The sequence below is a fragment of the Branchiostoma lanceolatum genome, chromosome 11, assembly GCF_035083965.1.
Source record: "Branchiostoma lanceolatum isolate klBraLanc5 chromosome 11, klBraLanc5.hap2, whole genome shotgun sequence".
NCBI classification, from domain to species: Eukaryota; Metazoa; Chordata; class Leptocardii; order Amphioxiformes; family Branchiostomatidae; genus Branchiostoma; species Branchiostoma lanceolatum.
Genome location: NC_089732.1, coordinates 14,506,858 through 14,533,203, shown reverse-complemented (window position 1 = coordinate 14,533,203; position 26,346 = coordinate 14,506,858). Strand labels below are relative to the sequence as shown.

The 26,346-nt window shown below is 42.4% G+C and overlaps 2 protein-coding genes across 2 annotated transcripts; one reads left to right on the top strand and one right to left on the bottom strand.

Annotated features, from left to right (window-relative positions):
- Nucleotides 1-21,431, top strand: LOC136445059 (myelin P2 protein-like). The gene is made up of 4 exons (XM_066442912.1): nucleotides 1-256; nucleotides 17,669-17,853; nucleotides 19,074-19,187; nucleotides 20,336-21,431. Exons 1-4 carry the CDS (start codon nucleotides 16-18, stop codon nucleotides 20,384-20,386), a joined length of 591 nt encoding a protein of 196 aa, XP_066299009.1. The 5' UTR covers nucleotides 1-15; the 3' UTR covers nucleotides 20,387-21,431.
- Nucleotides 21,432-22,997: 1,566 nt separating this feature from the next.
- On the bottom strand, nucleotides 22,998-25,920 carry LOC136444886 (potassium voltage-gated channel subfamily A member 7-like). The gene has a single exon (XM_066442643.1). It carries the CDS (start codon nucleotides 25,587-25,589, stop codon nucleotides 23,901-23,903), a length of 1,689 nt encoding a protein of 562 aa, XP_066298740.1. The 5' UTR covers nucleotides 25,590-25,920; the 3' UTR covers nucleotides 22,998-23,900.
- Between the last annotated feature and the right edge of the window lie 426 nt (nucleotides 25,921-26,346).

The window sequence follows — 26,346 nt, the reverse complement described above, 5'->3', positions numbered from 1 at the left end:
TAACTAACGAGACTGATGGTGATTGGTTCCCTGCACTGCCCTGTCAGCGGCGGAGACTATAAATCCTGGGGAAGGCGAGCCCACCCTCCTGACTTCTTCTCTCCATCCGCAAGCAAACACAGCCACCATCCTGTCAAACCGTTCCACGCAGACAGCGCTACTGAGAAACGAACTCCCAACATGTCTATCGCCGACCACAACGGAACATGGAAGCAGCTCTCAGCAGAAAACTTCATCGCTCTTCTAGACGTCATCGGTATGTATCTTTTAGTGCTTTGTCAAAGGGTTAAATAGCATACTATTGTGGATGTATAGAAACACACGCTATGCTCGCCACCCCGTCCTCACCATTGCTGACCAGAGTTGGGTGACGGAGTGTCACCGGGGCCTACAGGCAAGCTCCTCGGCTGTCTGGAGCCTTCTAGCCGAGGAGAATAGTCTGCCTGCCCCTTACGAGAAGTTCAATTTACCCCCACGCTCTTATTTGAACTTATTCATTGTTACTTACAGGGTAAAACTACGACACTTTACACATGACTTGTGTAGAACTGTTGACATTGTACGCTTGCCCCAGACTTTGTTCACAATACTAAGTGCTTTGCTTTATATTTGCGTGTGCAAATGCTCGCCTTTCTATGATCAAGTGTTCACGATATGCAAGGTTGTCATTAAGGAACCAAAATACAACTGAAAGTCATATGAGCTTCGAATATACATGGCTGGATGTATGCAAATAGTTATGAGCCTCCTTCATATTCGTATACTTTATATATATTACAACTCGTATGCTTTTATTTTGGAAAAGGGGCGGGGTTTTATTTGCAGAGTCGGAGTTCTATGGTTGCTACACGCCGAATCTAAACCTAACGCCCGGCATTGACCAGGGCATTGACTAACGATCTTAAACCAGGATTTACCGTTTTTACGTTGGAATCATACGTGACCGATAACTCAACAAGACCTTACCGTTCTTTCAGCTTTACCGATAATGACTACCTCCTTGGATTACAAAGCATACAGTCCGTTCCGCCTGTTAGACGTTAAACAGTTTAACACTGTCAGCCATAACCGTGGTTTAATCTTCAACATGTGCAACATGCTAGAGTATGTATGGGTTGTGTATGGCAAACGTTGATGATTTACAAAGGGGTAGAGCATCATTGCATTCCTGTTTGTTTTGAAAGAGTAAGAAGATATTTTGAACAGCATGGGGTTATTTCAGCATGGGCAGCGATAAAACATCCCGTAGGGCGAAATGATTAATGACGGCACAGATAAGAATAGATAGCGCATACAGAACGCATCTTCCAGATGGGGTTAGGGAGATAGGGAAAAACATGTACTCTCTCCTTCAGTGATTGGGTAATTGGCGTTAGGAAAAAGCCTTTTAGCAGTTTGGAGATGCACTGACCAACGTTTTGCAGGAAACACCCCTGATATGTCCTTTGGTTTCTCCCTAAATGGCTTGGGGTTGTGTGCTTGCCGTCATTGGTATCCTCACAATGTGAAAATCCGATGACCCCTAATCTACAAGCAGATGTATGGATGAAAACAGTAACGCATTTTGGCTGCTTTATTTTTTGACAAGCAAACATTTCCGACAAGGCAGTCAGAAAAAAGTTACGATATTTCAACCCCACATGTACTTGAGAATCCCCCCTCCCCATATCTGTAGCCCAGACTGCCAGACTGTTTTCAGGGCTTTATAGTAATGTTTTTCTTTTTTGCAAGTTCTTGCCCGAGGGCCAATTGCAACATGAAACAATGTATAGCAGGGGTATACTGTACAGATAGTGCGAGTTAACAATGTTGACAAGTACCGTAGAACACATGGCTATTCTAAAAACTACTACGGAATACAGTCTACGCTTTTAGGGTTTGACTTCTTTTTTTTTTGGAAGCAGTGGAAGACACAGCTCCCAAGGAAATGTTACTAGAGACTTCCCTCTGAACCTGATGAGGGGTGCCAGTGGTAAATTTCCTCGGGGGCATGTGGGCTCTGAAGCCGAGGATTTGGCCGGTGTATGCCCTTGGAACAGTCTGACCTCCAGGCTACTATAATGTACATCTATTACTATGGCATGAAGACAGGGCGATCCTGTTTTTGTAATCCTGTAAACGACTCTGCGGGAAATGGCGCATAAGGATGGTTCTAATGTTACCGAGGGTCAAAAAATCAAATCAATCAAATTAAACGCTATAACATACAGTCAGAGGCTGCATTAACATTGTCAGCTAACATTTACGGCAAGGTTTGACCGATACCGCATCTGAATAGAAAAGGCGAATTCTTGAAACGGGGAAAATTTGGCTGGAAAATATGTACTATTTAGCTTTTTAGAAGCATGTTTTTGACACGGAAGCGCGCACGCACACTCAAGAACATACCGGCACACATACACACGTAGAAACACACACACACACACACACACACACACACACACACACACACACACACACACACACACACACACACACACACACACGCACACACGCACACACGCACGCACGCACGCACGCACGCACACAAACGACATGCCGCGAAAACTATTGTAAGGAGGACGAAAAGCGACCATGGACCAAAATACACAATTTGTGTAGTTTTCACTATGACTGCAACAAGAAATCTTTCCATCTGATGATCATTTAATTGAATAGTTGAATCGACTATAAGACGGACCCAACTTGTCCCATATCACTTACTTTGAGGGCGAAAATGAAAAATTGCAACACTTTTAAAGCAGCAAATAGCGTGAAGGCTTGATGAGAAAGTGGCGGTTTCCCCTCACCCGATCAATGTACCTGTGTCAGTACAAGAGAAATGGTGGCGCCACTCCTAAATGCCTGGCATTTATCTCAAACTTGCCGAAGCGACAACTTTGAAGGCAAATCTTCTGGAGTAGCCGCGTCTCAGAGAAACTCAGACCGGATCGATGAAGTGGGGATTGTGGGTTCAGACGGTGGTTGAACTCACTGGGCGATGTAATTTTGTGGAGTCGCCGTGTGTGCGCCGAGGCAATTCGGCTTTCCCATCTGGGTTCTGGCTACTTCCGGTCCATAGGCCGTCAGCCCCTATATAATAATAATAACTTAATTGCACAACAAGTGCACACGGTACAAAGCATGGCATCCACTGGCACATCTATAAGATAACATTCTATTACGGGCTAATCAATCTATCCTATGCAAGATGGTGTAACGTTAGTAGTATGGGATGACAATGGCATTTTACAATCATTGGAGGAGTTTCTAACGTCTATTCATTCTTTGATATATTTTCCAATGTACATCATACAGGGGTTGTTGCATGGCATTATGTATTTAAATTTGCTATTCAAGTCCATTGAGATAAATCCTGGTAAATCCGACGCCATAGCATTAAGTATAGTGAATTACGTTTATCAAAATATTTGGGACATAGAATCAAAAAGTGATATTTTTGTCTTCAATTGTCTCTGGACAAAATGGACAAAAAAATATAACATTTTTTAGGGTAGCGAGTGTAGGAGCCCCGGTAGAAATAGGATGTCACCCAGGCACTCCACATTGATGAGCAAACGAGTGCCCTAGGGGACTTCTAAAGAACGTCTTTCCATACCTACATTTCTGAAGCCGCATTCTGAGATTTCTTTAAATTTATTGTGTTTTTTTCTGTTGTTTAGTGTGTCGGTGTCTTAGGTTTTCCTTAGTGGAGTTAAGGCAGGAGAGTTCATATTACAGTGTCCGTATCAGTCTCATATATCGATAGGAAATTTTATAAATGATAAAGAAATAACGTAACTTGGGGATGGGGGGGGGGGTGTAGCCGCCTTTTCAAATTTCTGACAATGAACTTGACTAGACATTGGAAGAAAACTTCCGAAGTTTGCGTTTTCTCATCCAGACACATGGAATATTCATACACCGGTGGCTCCACCAAGACTGGGAAGTAGACTTTTCAGTTCAGCGTTCGATACGTTTTTTTTTTTTTTTCAAATTGCTGGCAAAGGAACTTGAATAGACATTGGAAGAAAACTTTCGAAGTTTGCGTTTTCTCGTCCAGACGCATGGAATATTCATACCCCAGCGGCTCCGCCAAGACTGGGAGGTATACTTTTTATTTCAGCGTTCGATACGGTTTTTTTCTCAAATTGCTGGCAAAGGAACTGGACTAGACATTGGAAAAAAACTTCCGAAGTTTGCGTTTTCTCATCCAGACACATGGAATATTCATACACCAGCGGCTCCACCAAGACTGAGAGGTAGACTTTTCATTTCAGCGTTCGATACTGGCTCATTACGGAACTTATACCGATTTAATTCATCTTATTAATCTTTAGTTTAGCGATACATCACGTCTTCATAGACTCAGCACCTAGTTTTTAACAGTGCAACTGATTCAATTTATCAAGAAATTAGAAAATCTTTAAAAAACACCACTAAAACTTGAAATCTCGCAAAATGTAATCATTTCGAGGCCTCACAAAGACATACCCACAAACCAAATATCAGGACAATCCATCCAGGCATTTTAGATTATCGTGTTTACAGACAGACAGACAGACAGACACACGCACGAACGCTCCCGAAAACATAACCTTCTTGGCGAAGGTAATAATTGGGGCACACAGTTCGCGGGGATTTAATTTCGTGGTCGGAAGAAAATGGAGTGTTCGCGGTGGTTTTGAGTTCGCGTTTGAAACAATATAGTAGCGCTACAGTCACTCAGTGGAGCGATACGTCGCGGTGGCCAAAGCCCCCCTCTCACTGTATCCGCGGCACGCTGGCGGCGTCGCTGCATCCTAGATTGGATTTGTGTTACCCTTGACTGTATAAAAGGAATATCATTCAAAACGTACAAGTATGAACAAAAAGACAACAAAACACACAAAGCTTAAAAATATTCGTTTTTTGTCGATTAAATTCGTTGAGTGTGTTGTCAATTCGATTGGCCGCAGGGACGCCGCCAGCGTGCCGCGGGTCCAGTGAGAGGGTGCTTTAAGTTCGCGGTAAACCGCGAAAACCGCGGATAGAAAACCACGGCGAACATTTCTGCATGTACAGTATACTCGAAGTTTGCGAGTACGCGTTCGCTAAGTTCAGGGAATCACAGCGGTGAACCGGTAACAGATACTATTGGTTTATTTCGCAGTAAATGCCACTTAGTGAAGTTATACTGCTGGAGAGGGGGGTTGACATCCTGTCATCAAGTCGTAAACCGTGTCTCAACGTCACCTAGAGCGGCATCCAATCAAATTGTGCAGACTGTAACATGGTTAGAGAGACATAAGTCTGTCTACGGTAGGCTAATGGCATAGCCTACAAAGCTCTGTACCAGGCTCCGCGGATCGCTGGAAAAATAGTAGAAATCGGCCAAATAGAGGGAAAAGTATGCCGGCCAATAGCCATGGTTTGCTTACTCTATTTGGCCGGTTTCCGCTAATTTTCCAGCGATCCGCGGAGACTGGTAGAGCCTACATTGTTCGAAGTCTGGCTAATTTATGACTGTTTAGTAGTTCAAACGTGTAGGTTATTATTTGTGTGTGTGTGTGTGTGTGTGTGTGTGTGTGTTTGTGTGTGTGTGTGTGTTTGTGTGTGTTTGTTTGTCTTTCAATACTATGACGACGACTACAAAACTGACTTGCTGTATTATGATAAATATAGCTTCTCCCGGCTCGCCTCACCCTTACCCCATCCCCAACTGCACTGCCAAAGTTGACACTGATAGCTGCATCTCACCGCAGCTTGTTGAAAGATGCTTCCAACACACATATATGTGGGAATGCGTTTGTCATTGGTGCAATAATCGTCTGTTTGGGTAGACCGATGCCAGCCGATGTCTGGTATAGCGCTTTTATCTTCGCCCAAAACATTCGGCCGCACATACATAAAACCAGCCATGAAAATTCAACCCAAGTACCAACTAGGAAGATATACCAGTTTTCTAATGGGGGCTGAGGTAGAATTTCATCGGGGACATGTGTCTTTGGAGCCGAGGAGATGGCCTGTGTCGTCCCTTACAGTCTAGCTTCTAGGCTACCCATGCACAATGAATAATACGTTTGAATACTTGAATTGTACATTTTTGAATGGTGTCCACAAGGTTGTTCCTTTTTGATATTTAGCAGGCTTTACTTCTAAAGCATTGTTGCGTTTTTCAAAGCTAACTCAAGCCGAGTAACATTAATGATCCTTAATTAGCCTGAATTCAATAAAGCCCCGTGACAGCTCGCCGCCCTGTAACCGCCTCGCCGCCTAGAAAACTCCGCGGGGAGGGGAGAGAAACCCCCGGACAGCTGGAGTTTGCGTTATACAGACTAGTCCTTAATTATTCACAGTCACGTTCATGGTCAATGTTGCGGTTTCCGAGAATTTAAATCCGTTCTCCAGACTGGAGAGATTTCATGCTGAACTATTCACCCTGCCAAACGTTTTACCTCAGTCGAACATACAGCCCGTTTACGACAGTTCGCGTAAAGGCGACCGTTGATGGACATTGTCAAGCTGCCGGAAAATATGCAGACCTCTGCTGTACATGTAGTAGCTGGTGTATGCCCCTGTGTACAGAGGTATTTGGTCTCGAGTTAGTGCATTTCAACCGGTATACCACTACCTTCAACACAACACAAAACAAAGTGTTTTTGATCTTCAAGCAGATGTTGGGGTGAAACGTTACGACATTCTGTCCTATTAAAGGAAACCCAAGCAATATTAGGGCCTGAAAATCAGATTTTGAAAATCAATTTATTTAATAATTTCTATACAAGATAAGTTCAAACAACACTATCACAATGTATAGCGACGTCCATGATGCAAAAATACGACGTCGTTGTGATGTGAGAACTCACTGAAAATCGTCGCCAGGGTTTTTGTAGGCTCGCGAAACTAAGGTGATCATCGTACGGCACGTTTTTGCGCCGTTATAAAATGCTCAGAGTATGAAGTTATATTACGCAAACGTGCTAAACAGTGTTAGTCAATGTCACTACCATAAAGATTTCAGCATTCTTTTTCAATTTTCATTTTTAAGGGGCCCTAAAATTGCTTGGTCAAGCGTCAGAAAGCAAACAGTTTCGAATCTCTAAGCAGATGTTCGGGTGAAACGTAACGACATTCTGTCCTATTAAAATCTTCTCGGAGATTAGACGGGTTACCCGGCCCCAATTTACTTTGAACACAAAGCAAGTTGATTCTTACCTCCAAGCAGATGTTGGGGGTGGAATGATGCGTTTAACCATAAGAAAAGACCGGCACTCGATATTACATCTGAACAAATGCTCGGATATTAAATGGATTACCCGGTCGGGTGACACTTTCTCGTCAAAATGTCTTTGTCAAAAAGTGTAATATATTTTGTTTCATGTTGTTGTTTTGAATTTGACTTGGATAGATTTTACGTTAATTTCTCTTGTTTGCACTGAAGTCATACTTTCCAAGCAGAGGGGGGGTTTCGGCTGGTTTTTGACGTGTTTTTAGGCGTTTTTGTCGGGCTTTCTACTTTGTCATTTTTTGTTGTATACCAAACCCACTAAAATAGATGACAAAGTAGAAAGCCCGACAAAACGCCTAAAAACACGTCAAAACCCAGCAAAAACCCCTCCTCTGCTTGGAGAGTACTGAACTCTATCCATCCACACATGTATGCTCCCGTTTCCGATTAAAATGAAACTCAGCAGAATTTGGGTACCGAGGTCAACGACCTACTCGACAGAAATGGATGCCTGGGTTTATTCACTCAAGACAGTTTGTTTATTTTTCCTATACCGAATCGCAAAGAGTGTCAGAGAATGGCTGACATTGACGGAGGGTTGATAAACGCAAAGGTGGCAGTTTAAGTGTAGTGGATATGTTAGCTTTATGAGCTCGAATGTTAAAAATGTTCCTATCGTCTGTCAGGTCCGTGGTTATTTGGTTGACCCCAAAGTTGCGTTACGCAGTAGAGTGCAAAACATTTGAATACCTTTATATATATATAGTCCCTTTTTATATCTTTTAAATCTTTCGTTTCCTTGAAATTTTTTTCCCAATCTGGAGACTTTTTTTGTTAGAGGGAACAGGTAGGGTCTTAGCTTACCATTTTGGTTAAAAGTTGTTAAGTTTTCAATTTTAGTTGGCGTAAGGATAGATGTGAGTTGTTGGGTCACGCAGAGGGATCCACCAGAAATCTGGGGTCAAAGGAAGGGTTTCCTTGAAACTGTCAGCTTTCCTTGGAGTTTGAGCTGTACATCCCTCTGTTTTATTTGCATGGTTATCAACTAAACCCTTGTGACTTTCCAGTGTAGAAGAATTTTCAAGATTGAAGTTTGGTTTAGTACTTTTATGAAGTCATGCTTTGCTATGGTCAGCCCTTTTCTGTCAGTTAACTCGTACCGTATATTCATGGGGACGAGGATAACGACAGGTGCTCCAGGTTATCCTGGGAACGTGATAATCTCCAAGCAGATGTTAGGCGTCGAATTCTGATTGCCAATGGCTTCTCAAAAAGCAACATTGAAACGTTTCTCTGAACCTCCAAGCTTTTTTGACTGACAGCTACGTAGTCAGAACACGTTACGATCTTCCAACCGACATCTGCTTTCGGAGATTAGAACGCGACCATACGAAGTGAGTTTTAGAGAGGTTTTCTCGCGGGAATAAAACTTGTAAACAAGTGAATGAGAAGCACGTGAAAGCACGCGCCATGTGACGTTAGAAAACAGCAGTGTTGACAGCTAGCCGCTGCAGGAGCTCCGATCGCACTGTGTCTTGTAATTAATCTTCAAGCAGATCTACCGGTGGCAAAGCAGTATCCAAAGGGCCAAAACAGTATCCAATATGCCCCGGACTTCTTCTCAAGCTGTCCCATGGGGGGTGGCTTGCATATCACAGCATATTTCATGTAAAGCGTCTAGCTTGACAGATTTTTTGATAGTAGCGCATCATTTGATTTAAAAACATCGTTATCGTCTTGTATTTTGATGATTTTATCAGTCGTTTTTGAAATGTATTCTTTCCTCAAAGAACTTGTAATCTAAAGACCCCCCACCCCCCTTTATGATTTCGGCTCGTAATAAACGTATGCACTTATGCTGAAGCAACAGGTACATGTAGACTGTACTTTGCACAAGACATCTTGTGAGGAAGGGGTTACTTTGGCCTCCTCTTCTTCCCTTGAAGTTTTATCTGTTTGAAAAAAGCTGAAAGAAACAACGGTTATTGTCTGAATTGATCTAATCTTCAAGCAGATGTTAGAAAGCAACATCCGAACGTTTTTCACGGCCCTAACTCTTCCTTGAAAGGCAATTTGTGACAGAAACGGGGGAGGTAAAATAATGTGTAGATTTTGCCTACCAAAATCTGTTTGCTTATACATGTAGCTTAGATTTATGTGCCAAGAAGCTGGATGAGTAAGTGCACTGATCCTGAAACTACAATGAATATATATGGATGACATTATCCGGATACTAGTACTCCAAAACTGATGCGAGCGTGTGAAAAAAATTCTTTCATGAGGAAATCTGAGAGGTCACAACTGACTGAAAACACGGAATAATTTTTGTTCTTTTTTTTGTGCTTTCACATCTTTCTCTAGTATACATTTTCCAATGTACGGCATGGATGGATATTATCAGATGTTTTCTCTTTTTACAGCTTCTATGTACGACTTGCAAACTTTTTTTGGGGGGGGGGCGAAAATTGATGAGCGCGTTGATGTTATACATATAGTCAACAGATTTTCAGGGACGGTATAATAGGATTGTTTTCTCGGTATGATGGTGCCACCATGCCACGGTGATAGCGTGATGAAACATCGCAGACCGCCTGTTGTTCAAACGGCCCGTGTCATCTAGACCCCCGGTGGTCCGGGTATTCTCTGCTGTCACCAACGGCCCGTGTCATCTGTACCCCCGTAGCCTCCATACCAGGCTATCTGGGGCTTTCTTTTCCAAACTTTGGAAGTGTTGGGCCAAAGCAATATTAGGGCCCATGGTTATGGTAGTAACATTTACTAACACTATTTACCACATGAGCGTAATAACTTCATACTTTGAGCATTTTAAAACCGCGCTAAAACGTGTCGTACAATGATCCCCATAGTCTCGCGAGCCTACTAAAACCCCTGCGACGATTTTCAGTGAGTCCTCACATCACAACGACGTCGTATTTTTGCATGATGGACGTCGCTATACATTGCGATAGTATTATTTGAACAAATCATGTATAGAAAGGACTAAATAAATTCACTTTCAAAATCCGATTTTCGAGCCCTAATATTGCTTGGCCTGGGTTTCCTTTAAAATACACTTTTTGTAGTCTGTATAACACAAACTCCAGCTGTCTGGAGGTTTTACGTCCCCTCCTACACTTTTTGCATTGACTTCTTTTTAACCATTAGGCCTAATGGTTACTGGCTGGCTGCTGTACAAAAAGAAGTCAATGCAAAAAGTATATTAATACAAGCCCCAAACAGTAGCCAGGGTGCCATTCTTTTTACTACCGTGGCTCCTACACTCGCTACCCATGCCCGTAGCCAGGGGGGGTTCGGGGGGTTCGGACGAACCCCCCCATTGGCTTGAAGGTCCACTTTCACAGGCTTGAAGGTCCACTTTTTAATGTTCAAGATTTTTTTCAAGGTGGACTTATTTGTATCACCAGCAATGCCACTGAGGCTAGGATCCTAGAAAAAACTTTGTCTCTGATTTTTCCTCTGAAATTCTCTCAAAAACACAGGAAATGCCCGTTCAGAAGGTTCAATTCTTAGAAATTGAAACGCTCAAGGGTCCACTTTTTAACGTCCAAGGGTTTTTTTTCAAGGTGGATCTATTTGTATCACCAACGGAGCTGAAATCCTAGGAAAACTGCTAACTTTGTCTCTGATTTCTTCCTTTGAAATCCTCTCAAAAACACAGGAAATGCCATATCAGAAGGTTCAAATTTCAAAATTTCCCGGGGGGCATACCCCCGGACCCCCCTAGAAAGCTCGCGCCTGCGGCGCTCGTCTCGCGCCTACGGCGCTCGCTGGTCCCTTAAAAATTCAAACGAACCCCCCCATTCAAAATCCTGGCTACGGGCATGCTACCGCTACCCTAAAAAATAGTCTGGGATCGAGGATAGCGAGTGTAGGAGTCCCGGTAGAAATAGGATGGCACCCAGGCTACAAAACAGGCCGAGAGAGCCTGCTATGGAAGCTAGGCCCCCTGGTGGCCCGGGTCTTCTCTCCTGTCACTAACGGCCCGTGCTATGTGGACCCCCGATGGGTCGGGTCCCCTCTCCTGTCACACGATAAGGGAATGGTTGATGGATGGGTGGGAATGGAGCTCTTCGGCAGAGGGGGGCCGAGCACGGCTCGCGAGTCAAAGCAGTCAGCTAAAGATGTCCGAGGCATTGTCATGAAACAAAGAATGGGTTCGCATTCAGGAGATATTTCTACATGGATGTAGCCTCTACCAGTCTCCGCGGGTCGCTGAGAAAATAGTAGAAATTGGCCAAATAGAGTCAATTGTATGAAGGGAGTCGGCTACGGAGATAGGGTCAAATATGCGAATGAAACCCTCAATGGCCAAAGTCTCCAGGCAAATATTCTACCTATAGCCGGTGCGGTTAGTCTGGTAGAGACTATCAAACATGGATGGCTGTATGTCATCTTTTGCATCTACTCATCTGGCCGTTGTCAGCTGACACAAAATGTTTAAGAGAGCGGCTCTCAATTGAAAGAAAGATGTACGCGTCGTTATCATGAACAACAAGAAAAAAGATTTGTATCCAGAAAGAAAAGTGTTGAGCACAAGAAGAGAAATTATAGCACTTTTTAAAAATCCACTCACGTAAGCAGGCCTGGTGCTCGTTCCGTGCAAGTTACGTTTCCAAGCTTTTGTTTATCCCAAAGAAGGATTTTTTACGTGAAATACTAGTTGACATCTCTCCATGGATGATAAATTAAACCATAAATGTTTCTCTAAATTGAAGAAATCTGCCCCGACAGGAACACCAGACGCCAGGGTTATGTAACGTCGCGACAGCGCCATAATGTTATGATCAAAAGAAATTAATTTTCTTGCCATTAGATTAGCAGGAAGACTTGGTAGCTGTTTCCTGTCTGCTTTCCATAGACCTGATTGAGCTGAACATTCCACATAAGTATGACCGATCGTTTTGTAAAAAGAAAGTTAATCAAGGGTTAGCCTTTAATATTGAGGCCGTAGCGGTTTGCGTAACAATACCTTTGTTGGACCCATTGGCATGTGTGGTGGCCGCCATCTTGAGTTTGTGACGTCGCAGGGTAACAATGTCATTTCATTGGGAGGGGTGTTCTTTGGGGTCGCTAGCGTTCTCTCTGTTTAAAAAAAAAAATTGGCACACAACTATCACACATTCAACTCAAATAAAAAGGAAAAAATTCAATACCAATTCATATTTATAAAAAGACCCCGTAATCGCCAAACTAACATAGCAAACCTGACGTATATGTAGCACAAATACTTAACTCTAGTTATCCACTGTGTCTCACGGTATTGCCTATTGGAAGGCGGAGCCCAGCCCTCTCCTTCCACCGCGTCTAGCACCTCCCCAACCGAAGTCGAGACTGATTTGTCCCCCCCCCCATTAGTGTTTTATCCCCGAATTCCCGCCATTGCTGCCGCTGACCCAGGCCGAATGTACCGCCCATGTTTTTGTAACCCACCCTGACATTGGCAGCTGTGATACATAGATAGACGACACATTGACACAGATTGCTTTTTTGGGAAATGAAATATATAAGTCGTCCCAATGCGACGTGTCGTCAATAATGCTGTCCAGTTAGCCTAGTATTCAGTCTAATTAGGTTCGATGTAGGCAGGAGGTTGGCCGTTTTGAAAGGTCGCATTCCTGTATTACTCCGAGTGGGCAAAAACCGTACCCCAAAAAATGAACGGCTGCATGAACGTGTGTATATATCGGTGGGAAATTCCCTTTTAGCCAGCCCGACTGATTTCTAGCGTCAAACTGATGAAAGCTTGTTTGTAACTGAAGAAATTAGCAGGTAAAGTTCGGCAGCCGCGCGCGAGGTCGGACGCACACATCCCGACATTGTAGGTGATGCGGTCGTGCGCTCTTCAGTGGGAAAGTGCCTTTTTAGGTGTGTAGCTAATGCAGTTTGCAGTTGCTATAAAAAGAGATGTACTGTAGTGAAACTGTTGGCATTTTTTTTTTTACATGATCTAGTGTAAATGTTCTCAAAATAGAATGAATAACATTGGTGCATTTTCTATAGCTTCATTACGAACGCGCCCTTGTAAAACACGTATTTTAACATGTAAGCCTATGGGGCGAAAAAAAACCTCATGAATGATACCCTAATTATAAGCTGCACAATGTCAACTACTAGGCTATCACCCTGTGGAAAACGTACACTGAAGCTGTCCTTTTCGTGAGTTGACACTCACAAAAAGTCAAGAATCGAGCCAAACCCAGTACGGCCTTTGATCCGACTTGATGGCAGTTCCGTCAGTCTCGAAATCCGGCGGAAGAAACTTCAGACACTCCAGTGAACTTTTCAACTTCCCTAATAAAGCTGAAATTGTCACGAGAAAATCTGACTGTCCAAGCGATAAGGGTAAGTAGCGATATAGACCGAGGAACAGTCAGATAAAAGTAGTAATTGAGCAGCGCCGTCCTGACTGACAATGGCGACTTATTTGCCGAAACGAGACACACTCTTGGCGCGAAAGGTTCTATAATTCATTCCTAGTAAGGGTCGGTAAATTTTCACTGAGTCTGTAACTGACGTCTTTAAGTACTCTTGCAGCATGCTTGAAATCGTGCCGGAAGGGGCGTTGTTATCCCCTGTTACAGATGTGGTTATATGTTTATATTGTGGGAGGTGGTGTCAACTGATAGCAAACTTTTTTTTTTTTTTTTTTTAAACTCACGTCATAACACCCCTTCCACTAAAGATAGAATATTTTGTTTGGTTTGAGAAAGTGACATATTAGAGATCGCAATTTACAGGTATCTGTTGGAGTGTTAGCTTGTATTTAAAACATTCATCAGGTAGATTGTAGACGCACATATGGGACCTTGGCTGAGGAGATTTATCGTCCTGCCTGGCGGGCCGTTTTAAATGTCGTCCCATCCTCGTCTCGTAAAGGCGGCGGCGGCGCCGCGGGATCTGGGTCAACTGGAAGGATGTCAGCGTCGGTCTGGTGGAGATAAATCAAGGGGAAGGAGGTGGTTATATCTGTAACCTGGTCACCAGTCTACACGGGCTGCTGGCTGGGATTCCTCGGTCCTGTAAGCTTCTTTCCCCGCCTGGCCAACTAAGCTCGCCCGGTGATGTTGCCGATGAGTGGTGTGCTTGTGTGTGCGGTTGCGTGTGTGTGTGTGTGTGTGTGTGTGTGTGTATATGTGTGTGTGTGTGTGTGTGTGTGTGTGTGTGTGTGTGTGGAAGTGGTTGTGTGTGCGTTTGTGCGGTTGTGTGTGTGTGGTTGGGTGTTTGCTGGAACAAAATGTCCGTGGGGTGTGGATTCCAGGTTCTATTAGATATCTACGGTTACAGCAACCTTACAATTCAAAGCTAAATGGTGACCACTTTTGTTGACACATTGTCATGACAAGCGGAATACGGTAAACATAGTGTCGTGTGTTTCGAATAAAACAACAGTCAACGGCCAGCCCCTAAGCATTTTTATCTTTAAAATATTGCAATATCTTTAAGTTTGATATCGTTTTTACGACAACCATTCCTGCAAGCGTACTTCCTCATATGAAAAAAAGTGCTCCCAAATCAACAACGTTGACTGTAATTTTCACCCTTCAATCTACACAAACATGATTCTTCACTGGCTCAGAACGCCAGACACGGTAAACAAACTGCACACTTAAATCCAAGCTGCGACCTTAAAATAGACGTTCAAACACTATCTATCACACCTTCTGTTTGAACAGTGCTGTTTACACTGCTTTCACCCAACTGTTAGCCGATAAGAGTTCCGACTAACAGCCACTTATATATACATAGTATGCAAGAGCTAAGTGCTACCCAGCGCGTGAAGGTCTCCGCAAACTACACATGAACTGCTTTCGGCCAACCGTGTTAATCCAAGCAACAGCTACTTACTGGGGATGCAAGGGCTAAGTGCTAACCAGCGCGTGAAGGTCTCCACAAACTGCATATCAACGAAGCTACGTTGAGGTCACACATCCTTTGTAAGCCGTCGTACGATTTGTTGTTGTTGTTGTGCAATATCATTAAAGCAGTCTGTGGAAAAACCAACGGGCAACAATGGTATAACACAGCTTTTTTAAAAAGTTTTTCCGAAAGAAAACAGCTGAATTTTTACGGTGCACGACTATAGACTGTGTTATCTTACGACGATGGTACGACTAACGTTAAGTTGACATTAACCACGGAATCAAAGGAAAAACTTTATTGTTTTGCCCGAAGAAAGTATGAAATTTTTTAACACAAGTTCTTTTGTGAACTTGAGTTTTTTAAGATTTGTTTAGGTAGTAGGATTGATAATTGTCTAAAGGTTGATAGTGATTTAAGTTTTCATGACTTCATGTATTATATGCGTATTGACATCCATATATGTACCTGGCGTCTGGCGATATTTCACAACGACGTGGCCCAATTAAATCTATTTATCAAACTATTAAACAAAAATAGCTTTAAGCAGTTTGGGAACGCCATAGACGAACGAGCCAAGTGTGCGTTATCTCTTTGACACACTTCCTAAATAATAACCCAGTGATAATAAACGACCATAGTGACATATTGAAATGACAGGGGATTTTAATGAGTTAATCATGAAAAATGATTGCATCCCGGGACTGTTACGAATGTCTAGTCGTCCCGAAGTCTGGTTTTTGTTAAGTAAAACCATTTAGGCCATTAACAACGGTAGACGCCTACTAATTGCTTACGACTCTAACTTTACTAGGCTTTGGATATCATAGATGTCGAGCTGAATTTTCGTTCCGTTGAATTATGTTTAATGAGTTAATCATGAAAAATAATTGCATTCCGGGACTATTACGAATGTCTGGTCGTCCCAAAGTCTGTTTTTCTTTAAATAGAACCATTTAGGCCATTAACAAATGTAGATGCCTGCTAATTGCTTAGACTTTAACTATAGTAGGCTTTGAATATCACAGATGTACGGAATTGTCGTTGGAATGATTGTATCAAACAGGCGAGACTTTTAACAATGACCATCAATTTTGCGTCTGTAATGTGCAATTTGATCCCGCAGAAATCCTTTAGCTCTCTTATTAAAATAAATGAAATATTCAGAAGAATTGAGTGAGTGAAAACAGACCTGACGCCGGTCAAAATGACCTTCATTTATCACAATGTACAGTTTCATTTCACGCATCGCAGCAAATTCTCATTTAGAACGGGAAAATAGTTTTTGGGGAATAGCGTGCTATTCTTTGGGTGATCTCGGACCTTTGCGTTGGAGCCAATGAAACGATTATGCATTCAGAAGATTCAAGGTTGACCTTTTAGTTTTAGGTTTCTGGAATAGAAGCGTTCAAGTTTGTTTCAGCCAACGTCAGACACCTGGTAATAGAATTGTGAGTCACCGAAACTATGCTTTGCTTTTGGAAGTGTAGTACATGATAACGAACGATTCGTGACATCGTGACTATTCTTGATACGTCTGTGTAGTATTCTAATTGTGCGACCGACATACAGTCTAACCAAAGATGTTATAAAGCCTATGTAGAAGCTTTGGTCTAACCATTGGTCTAACGTAACGTGATCTTGAAATCGTAAAAAAAATAACGCAGGTTGTTTTTTATATGTTTTGGTGAGCATGCTATAGTTTATCTTAGATTCTGTGAGGGTTTCACGATCTTCCAACTCGAGTTTGGTAAAAATGTCACCAAAAAGTACAACGCATCAATGCCAGCCAAAACTAACGTTGGTCATGTTGATGCAGCAGCGACACCTAGCGATCTAAAGTAAAATAGTACTGATTCCACAGGTACTCACGGTGGATGACATCATGACCGTTGTTGCCTTGAACACACATTTAGACATGGAAATTCTGTATTTCCTCGCTAATGATGCAACAGTGACGCCTAGCGACCGTAAGCAAAACGGCACGGTTTTACACAAACTCGCCAGTGATGACATACCCGTGTGTCGCTGCATTTTAAAGGCACTCAGAGCATTTTATGAGGCTTGAAAACTGGAAATATTCTAGTTACTGTAATCATTATGAAATTGACATTTAATGCCACTGTTTATCACATTTGCGTGTGGATTTCTTATCAAAAGTGCTCAAAATCGGCACAAAAAATAAGCTACATGGTGATCTTTTAGTTTCACGCGCCTAGTGTAAAATAGACCGATACCATAGCCCCGCCCACCTCCGTCTAAACGTAAAAATGCAAAATTAAACATAAAAATGCAAACATTTGACGGACGTGCAGTCACTCTCTCATTGGTCGAACCGTTAATTGTGATGGACAGTCAGCATCAGTCTATTAGAGCTTGGATTTTCTATCAGTTCTCATCACGCAACGACATTGTATCTTTGCCCCTTTAATGTCGATATGTAATAACAACGTGTTATTGAAACTTATTATGTGTCGGAACGACTAGAAATTAATTTATTTTCATTCAAGTTTCAAGCCTCTTAAAATGCTCTGGATGCCTTTAAATTATCAACACAAAACAGGGGCTTAAATTTTTTTTTAAATTTTCCCGCCCTCCCAGGTGTTTCTGACGAAGTGAGAGCCAGGTTCAAGGCTAGCGATGCGGCACTGGTGACGTCAGTTGCTGTGGAGGGGGACACGGTCACGTGGTCCACCGGTACCCAAACCGGCGTCACCATCTCCAAGAACACCTACAGCTGGGGCCAGGAGTTCGAAGAAGCTTCGCTGGACGGCAAGAGGCGCATGGTGCTTATAATTTTCGTTTTCTTCCGTGTGAACATGAGGCTACATCTATAACGTTACACACATACAGACGGATAGGTGCGTACGAATGAGTTTGATTACACACAATCATATGGGATAGAACAACATATCGTAATTTCACGTGTCGTATGCTTATACATTGCTTGTTCCAATTTCCAAAAATTGAATTAGGTATATACCTATCTGTACACAGTAGGGATTATCACCTCCTGGTATGCAATTGAATCTATCAGAACAGAGCGCATTGAATTTATTTGAACAAGCGGAGATAAAGGTGAATAGCTTTCAGCGTTTATCCTCATATTTTGAACAATCCATGATAAAGTGACGTTCGTCTTCAATTTCATTTGGGCAGAATGGACAAAACATTTGATCACGGAGAATTTAACGATACCTTCCGGCTTCAATGTTCAATTTATGGCTTCATATTCTTATCTTTGTATTTGATCTACGAACTCTAAAATTTTGTATCCTTGCGAGGTACTTTTCTTGTCCGTATCTTTTATTTAAGGCGGAATAATAAGGGTTAGGTTAAAATGAAAACAAGAACACCCTATTAATAGTGCAAAAGGTCTTATTGACAGAAATATCCTATCCTATAAATATTACAAAATGGCTTGGAAATAGTCAATTAAAACCAACGGTATAGTTTTCCTGCTATATGTAAGGCCCGTTTCCGCAAGACATTACCGAAACCGAATTCCCTTGGGATTCCTTTCGCGGAAGTTTTAGAATATTTGTTAACTCAATCGCGGTATTATACCAACGGTCCCGGTCCTTAGGCATCCCCAAAAATATTTTGTTGACATACGAGGGGTGATCAATAAGTTTTCGGCCGTTCTATCTATAGAAAGCCGATCGTCCCTTGCTGGCATTAGAGAACCTTGGCCCGTGTAAGAACTTGCGTCACCCCCCTCCCCCAAATATATACGCCACTGTTCTAGGACGCCTGCGAAGGAGGCCAACAAAAACACCTCTGCTATGACTTTTGAGCTGAAATGCAAATAGGCGACTCCAACATGGCAACTGACACACTTATGACTGATGACGTGCAAACGCTCTGTATATTATTTTAATACAGAGACTTCTTTTGTGTTTCATTTCAGCGAAGATGATTTAAGAATTATTAGAAATCTAACATTCCTGCCCAAACCGGCGAAATCTATGTTGTAATTGTATTATCTACCGTCCATACTTTGCAGACCATACACACATACGAGGGCGGCTCGAAGATTCTGACTGTTATTCCCAACTTCGACGGCCAGGGCACGCCCATGAACATGACCCGAGAAGTCGTGGATGGAAAGAAAGTCGTGGTAAGTAACGGTGTAAAAGCGCCGACTAGCAGCTTGCTAATAAAGTGCATCATGCCATGTGGAAGGCAGTTTCATTTTTTACCTCCATCGAAAATGGGGGTATATAACCTTATATGTTCCTTGTTCCTTGTCTGTCTCTGTGCCTGTCTGTCTGTATTTCCCTCCTTGTGTGTTTCTGTCTCTGGATGGATTGTAACAATTTTTGTGTGCTTATGCTTAATGCAATTCGTTTTCAGGAACCATATTAGTTTTAATATTTCCGCGATCTCATGTTTATATTCATGCCTAACATGTAGAGGACTAAAAATGAAGTTTCTGTTTCTTACCGATAAGTATCAAAAATAAGAAACTACTGTAAATTCATTTGAATTTGTGGAGACGGAATTCTGAAGTAAAGCTCCTGTCACACTTGTGCGTATATGCAAGCCCGCATGAGTTGCGTATTAACATGTTTTTGGTTTAGGTTAAGTTTGCAGTCGAAGATGTAATTTCTTTGGTTTAATAACTAGATTGCACAACGATGGGTCAAAATAGAAAACAACTTCCTCCCCGCAAAATTTACTTAAACCAAAAAAAAGTTACTGCGGAACTCACGCGCACTTTGATATACGCACAAGTGTGACAGGGCCCTAAGAGAAGAATTGAGGCGTTCGTTTTGAATTTTCTTGCCTGTTTAAACACATGTACCACAGTAAAGCAATGAAATGCAGCTATGATTAACCTCCATAAATATTTCACTTTTTTCAACATTATTCAAAGATTCGTTGTTCTTGTTTTCTTTTTTTCTCTCTCATTCTTTCTATTAATTTTCAAAATAACAAAGAAAAATAAGAACATGGCACATATACAAAATAAGTGAAACACATGTGAAACCACAAAACAGATACACAAAACCGGGAAACAATAATATATGGTCACAAAGTGTTAATGAGAACCCATGCATTTTGGTAGTAATAGCATAATGAGAAGAATGATTTATGTTAAAAGGACAGTATATATTCCTCCCCATTTTCCTAGGTGTTTTAAGTCTTATCCAGTCGTTTTGCAATAATGTACTCTAATTGTTGAGCATAAGAGATGGCTAGATGTAACGTCTTTTCACGATATTTGAGAGTATAGATATTATTAAGTTGTTGTTTTCTTTGCAGATCATCTCTTACAAGGGGATCACCGCTAATCTGATATATGAGAAGATTTAGGAACATTCCGAGGCCCTGAAGCAACTCTTTAGGCTTAATAAGCAGTACTGTGCATGAATTAATTACTATACAACTCACCACAATATAGCTAAAGGAAATATGCCATGTAACCCTTTGTATGTGTACAGTGAAGTGTCGACACTTTAGGACATATTCCGGATAAAGGACTTATAGGGAAATCTGTGTGAAAGCGAAGCATGACCAATGGCAACGCGTATAGGGCGCATGCGTAATGTGTCCGCTTCGGCCTTTGTTGTCATGGCAATGCCTGGCTTGCCTATTGCGTTACCCAGAATTGTATTTTATCCCAAGCATGCAAAATGATCCGGAATATGTCATATAGAGCGCACTTTACAAGGCTAAGATAGATAAAACTCTGTGTAGGCTAATTATTCGTTATCTTGCCGAAACATTAGATATTCGGTACAGCTTCTATACCATCTTTATAGAGTACAGTAGATAAACATGTGCTTCACCTGCAAGTGACAGAAATTTGTGTGTGATGCCAAAAGCATGTAAGGTTTTACTGATGAACTAAAACTTTTGTATGACTCCAGTAGTATACGCATAAAGATTCAGACTCCTGGTACATTGTGCATAACACAGATATTTGTGCTTTTAAGGTTAACTATAAGCAAAAAGCGAAGACGTTTTAGTTGTCTCCTTTCTTATTATCTTTAACAGTAGTATTAACTTTATTTTCCCCATTTGGTGTAACGATGCTTATAGTACTAGTTTGCATGATATTCGAAACCTTTTTCCCCTTTCATTTGGAACTCATAAATGTAAGAATCGTGAGGACTGCTGATACAGAAATGACCGCTAGATGGCGCGTCGGCATTGATACCATTCAGCCACATTATTAAAAGCAGGGATTTGATACTGATCAAAATATCTTTTCCCATTTACGATATTCAATTATAAATGTACATTCTTTTCAACTGTAAGTCAGTTATGAATTTTTCTGTCATGGTATACTATGGCCAGATTATTTTCAGACGTATATTACCGTAAACCAATAAAACTGCTGTTGTCACGCGTTCAACTCGAGTCATTTGCCTCGAAGACATATAGGTGAAAGTGTCCTGTCGAAGGTTTTATTTGTTGAGAATAAGGTCTACTTTTATTAGTTATCAAAAAATTATATAAATGGGTAGAATGGAGAACTGTTAGACATTTAATGCTAGCAATGTCTCTTTGTACATGTGGTTATTTTAATTAGGAAGATACGTTACTCTAGAAACTGTGTCAACTAGCGTTACACACACACTCAAACACAGATACGCGCAAACAAGCACATATACACACGCAGAGACCTGTCCTGTATTACTGTACTTCACTTTATCTTCACTGTAGCAAAATTTCACGATGTAAGAACTATTGGCATTTTCACTGAACTTTGACTTCACGGTTGCAGCAAGTGAACGGATGTGTTGAGGAATCATAATCAATCACAACAGGTTTTTCACGGTGATGATAAGTTCACAGTAGAGGTGACCGTGAAAACAGTGAACATAAAGTTACAGAGAAAGAAACAAGAATTACAGTACATGTATCACGGCACACCAGTCACTGCGCACCCTTGCGGTACTTCTGCAAATGCCAACCAGTGCTAGCACCTATCAACCTGAATACATCACTTAACCATGCAGACAAATACCGGACATTATTGAACGATTTGGTCTTCCCAAAGACCTAGAATTTCAGGATTAAAGCTTTCAATTGAATGAGAAACTTGTCAACAGTGCACATGCACACTTTGCATGTGTGTCTGCACATACACAAGTAAATCGCCAGAGGGCATGATTTGCGAGGCGAGTGCACACAGTTCCACACGAGTGAGTAATAATAACAGAATGTCTTCAAGCCCCTTTTCTTGTCAGCCATTCAAGTTGTAATGACGTGCTTTTAAATGTGTAAATTTTTTAATCGTTTGTTTTGGGCTATCATAGTAAAAGGAGACACTCAGATTGATGTTAGAAATTTAAAGGCACCCAGAGCATTTTATGAGGCTTGAAACTTGAATTTAAAAAAAACAACTCAAATTTCTAGTCATTCCTACACATAGTAAGTTTCAATAGCACACTACCATTACATATCGACATTAAAGGAGCAAAGATACGATGTTATTGTGTGGTGATAACTGATAGAGAATCCAAGCCTGACTGCCCATCACAATTAGCGGTTCGACCAATGAGGGAGTGACTGAAGCAAAACCTGCTCCTGCAGTTCCAAAAAAGCCGCTAGGGGGCCCAAACCTATACCACTCACTCTCTGTCCAAAGAACAATCTACCACTACAAAATGTCCATAGCATGTCCAGAACACGATATGTCAAAACAGGAAGTTCTGCTGCAGTACCGTAACAAGCCGCTAGGAGACCGAAAATCCATTTATTTCCAGGTCTCATCAAGGCCTACCCATCTACTAAATATCAAGACGATCCATCTAAACCTTCCCGAGTTATGCTGGTCGTTACACACATACACACACACACACACACACACACACACACACACACACACACACACACACACACGCGCGCTACCTATAACCTCGGCGAAGGTAAAAAGGACACAAACGAACAACAAACCGGAGACACAAGCAAACCATCAGGCGGAGACACAAACCTGTAATACTTCTTTCCATTTTGAGGTACTGGCCAGTTTAACCGGGATACATACAGAACGTGGAGCCATGGTTAACATCCGCCAATTCATCAAACCATCATACTGTGTTTTTAAAACATATACGGTCTATCGTCATACTCCATATCAACATAGAAAAAAATTGTTAGAAGTCACAGAAGATTTGTACATGTATTCAAGACTATAACCTCCATCATGTATCGATGCAAAATATCAGTTTTCTACTTTGAGAAATCATAATTCGGTACTGAGAAGACATGAACATGCGTTAAACTCTCTGACATGGAAACGTGGCTCTCTTTGAGAAAGCATATTTGTTATTTTGTTCTTAAGCAAAATCATATTCTATGAGGCAAAAATAAATAATCTGACATGCATGATGTAATCTTATGCCTTAAACCAATTCAAGAATTATATTTCATAATGATAACACTGTGTTTCAAGACGAGAAGATATGCATGTTATGAGAATTTTGTTTTTTTCTTATATCAGATAGATAACTAGGCATTGTAAAGTTTTTGCTACTGTGTAGCTAGTCAGTTGTACTTATCATAAAGTCCTTGAGAAGTCTTTTTTTTAAGAAGTTGAGTTGCAAACCTTGTACGACGCTTTGAACATCACAATACAGTCTCAAGTTGGAGGTAGCCGATTGGTTGATCCTGTTCTGATTTGATCACAGAAATGTCGTCTGCGTCGCTGTGATTGGAGCATTCCACAAACCGTTTGGCCGACACTTTGACCATCACAAAACAGTCTCAAGTTGGAGGTAGCCGATTGGTGGATCCTGTTCTGATCTCATCACAGAAATGTCGTCTGCGTCGCTGTGATTGGAGCATTCTTTAAACCGTTTGGCCGACACTTTGGACATCACAAAACAGTCTCAAGTTGGAGGTAGCCGATTGGTTGATCCTGTTCTGATCTCATCACAGAAATGTCGTCTGCGTCGCTGTGATTGGAGCATTGCACAACCCTTTTGGGTGATTCAAACTGGTCCGTACACACTGACCCACTCTGGTACCCCCCGTCGCTAGTGGACGAGACCACATCCGGTTCAACCTCCTCCGTACTTCCGTACAAGTCCTCATCGTCGGGCTGAATGTTGTAGAGGAGCTCGAAGTTCGAAACGATGATGGGCACGGGCAACGCGATGGCCAACATACCGGCGAACGCACACAACGACCCCACCAGCTTACCTAGAAGTGTCTTCGGCGCAAAATCACCATACCCGACCGTCAACATTGTGATCAAAGACCACCAAAACCCATCCGGAATGCTCTGAAATTTCGGTTCAGGAACTATCTTTCCTGTGTAGTATATCAACGAAGAAAAGAGGATCATGAGAATGGAAAGAAAAACTAAAAGTGACCCGATTTGTGAAAGACTTTTCAGCACTGTCTTCCCCATAGTCTGCAAACCATTGCTGTACCGGGACAGTTTCAAAACTCTCAAGACGCGTGTGAGACGCAGTACTTTAAGAAAGTATTCAAGACCCGTCGTTGCCGTAACTCCCGGAATCTCTGTTATGAGCAAGATGAAATATGGAACCACGGAAACAAAATCTATAACGTTCATTTTGCCTTTACAGAACCTAGCTCTGTCGGGGCAGCTGAGAAACCGCACCAGAAGCTCGACTGTAAACCAGGCAGTGCATACAGTGTCGATGGCGAAGAACGGGTCATGGAAAGTCAAAGAGCTTCTCATCTTTCTGACAGTTTCCAACTTTTGGAAACAGGACGCGTTGGCTCCGGCGATAGTTTTTGTTGAGTCTGTTACACATGAGTTGGTGCTATTATGGATCGTGTTTACATTGACGGATCGATTACCGAACCTCGTTCCCAGGGGTCGGCTGAGATCTGACCTATCCGGTTGGTCAGCATCAACCGTCTCGAGTCTAAACTGAGGAAAACTTTCCGTGCAAATGGAGGCGATTGACAACAGAATAAAAGACACAGACACGAACGCTAACATGGCCGCCCATATCGAGCTATCCGGGTATTCAAACATTAGCCAAACGGGCGCGAGATATTTCTTCTGCGGTAGAACGCGGATCTTTTTCCGTTGGAAGCCCTCGCTTGCCCTGAACCGTCTCATGACGTCATCGCCAAGTTGATAGAATCTAATTTCGTCTGTAAACACTTCGATCGGTACCTCCTCGGGTCTTCGGAGTCTTCCAGTTTGGTAGAAGTCGACGATAGCTTCGGCGCTTGGTCTGTGTCTGTCCAAGAAGTATTCTTGGCGAGTAGGGTCCCAAAACTCTCGCAACCGACGAGGGCATCCAAGTAAGGTCTTCGGATACCTGTCCAAAACTCGAGCGGTAACTTCGAACGTCATCCCCGCTACGTTAAACGTCACGCGTTGGGCGGGATTCGGCCACTGCAGCTCCGCAGACATCCTCGCGAACGTCCCCGGTAGTTCCTGGCATCGACGATCCTTTCTGTTCTCGGTCTTTCTCCCGACGTTTGCGTAGTCCTTAGCCTCAGTTCTGACCCCGCGTCGCCATGTTGGTCGGTCTGCTAGGTTCGTAGGCTTGTGGTTTCTCGAGACGATGATATGCATAGTAAAAAAAAACCGTTTCCCCTCGGGCTAGCAGCAGGTATTAAGAAGGGGTACACACGCACTGTCTTCTTCAAAACTCACATCGTCCAAAAACCAGTTGAAGAAACCATAGCTGACTAACAGTTGTCAGGACGGGAGAGAAAAACAAAATACACAGATTAGCTTCTTGAAATCTTTAATTGGGGGAAGGCGTCCCTTGTTATCATGGAAAATTGCTGATAAATCGTCGCTTTAAATACCGCCCGGGAGACACGGGTGACAGGGAAGCGGGTCACCGCGCGTCCTGCCCCGACAAACCTGTCCGACAGGTTCCCTGCCGGGGCCGACGGGATGTGCTTCGTAGTTTGGCGGCAACGTCTCCTTGTTTTGATTTTTACATTTCGGAGCAGAACCTGAGTATGTTTCACTGCACGAAATGGCCTCGGATCCCGGCGGATACGTACAGGGATTCTTCCGAAAATATTCCAAAACCAGTGCAGATTTAGTCGGATCCGTTAGTTACGTTGGATCCGTCATTATCCGTCAGTATCCATGCACCAAAATACAGAAAAATCCCTGTACGTATCCGCCGGGATCCGAGGCCATTTCGTGCAGTGTTTGCGGCGTTGGTTTCAGATTAAGTAGTATTCAAGACGGTTGTTTCTCTCTACGTAGGTACACAATTAAGTTGCCCACTGTCTACTCTTAAGAAGCACGTTCAACAAACGTCTGTTAAAGAATCATTTTAAGAGCCTTTTTTTTGTATCGTAGTCGAGTG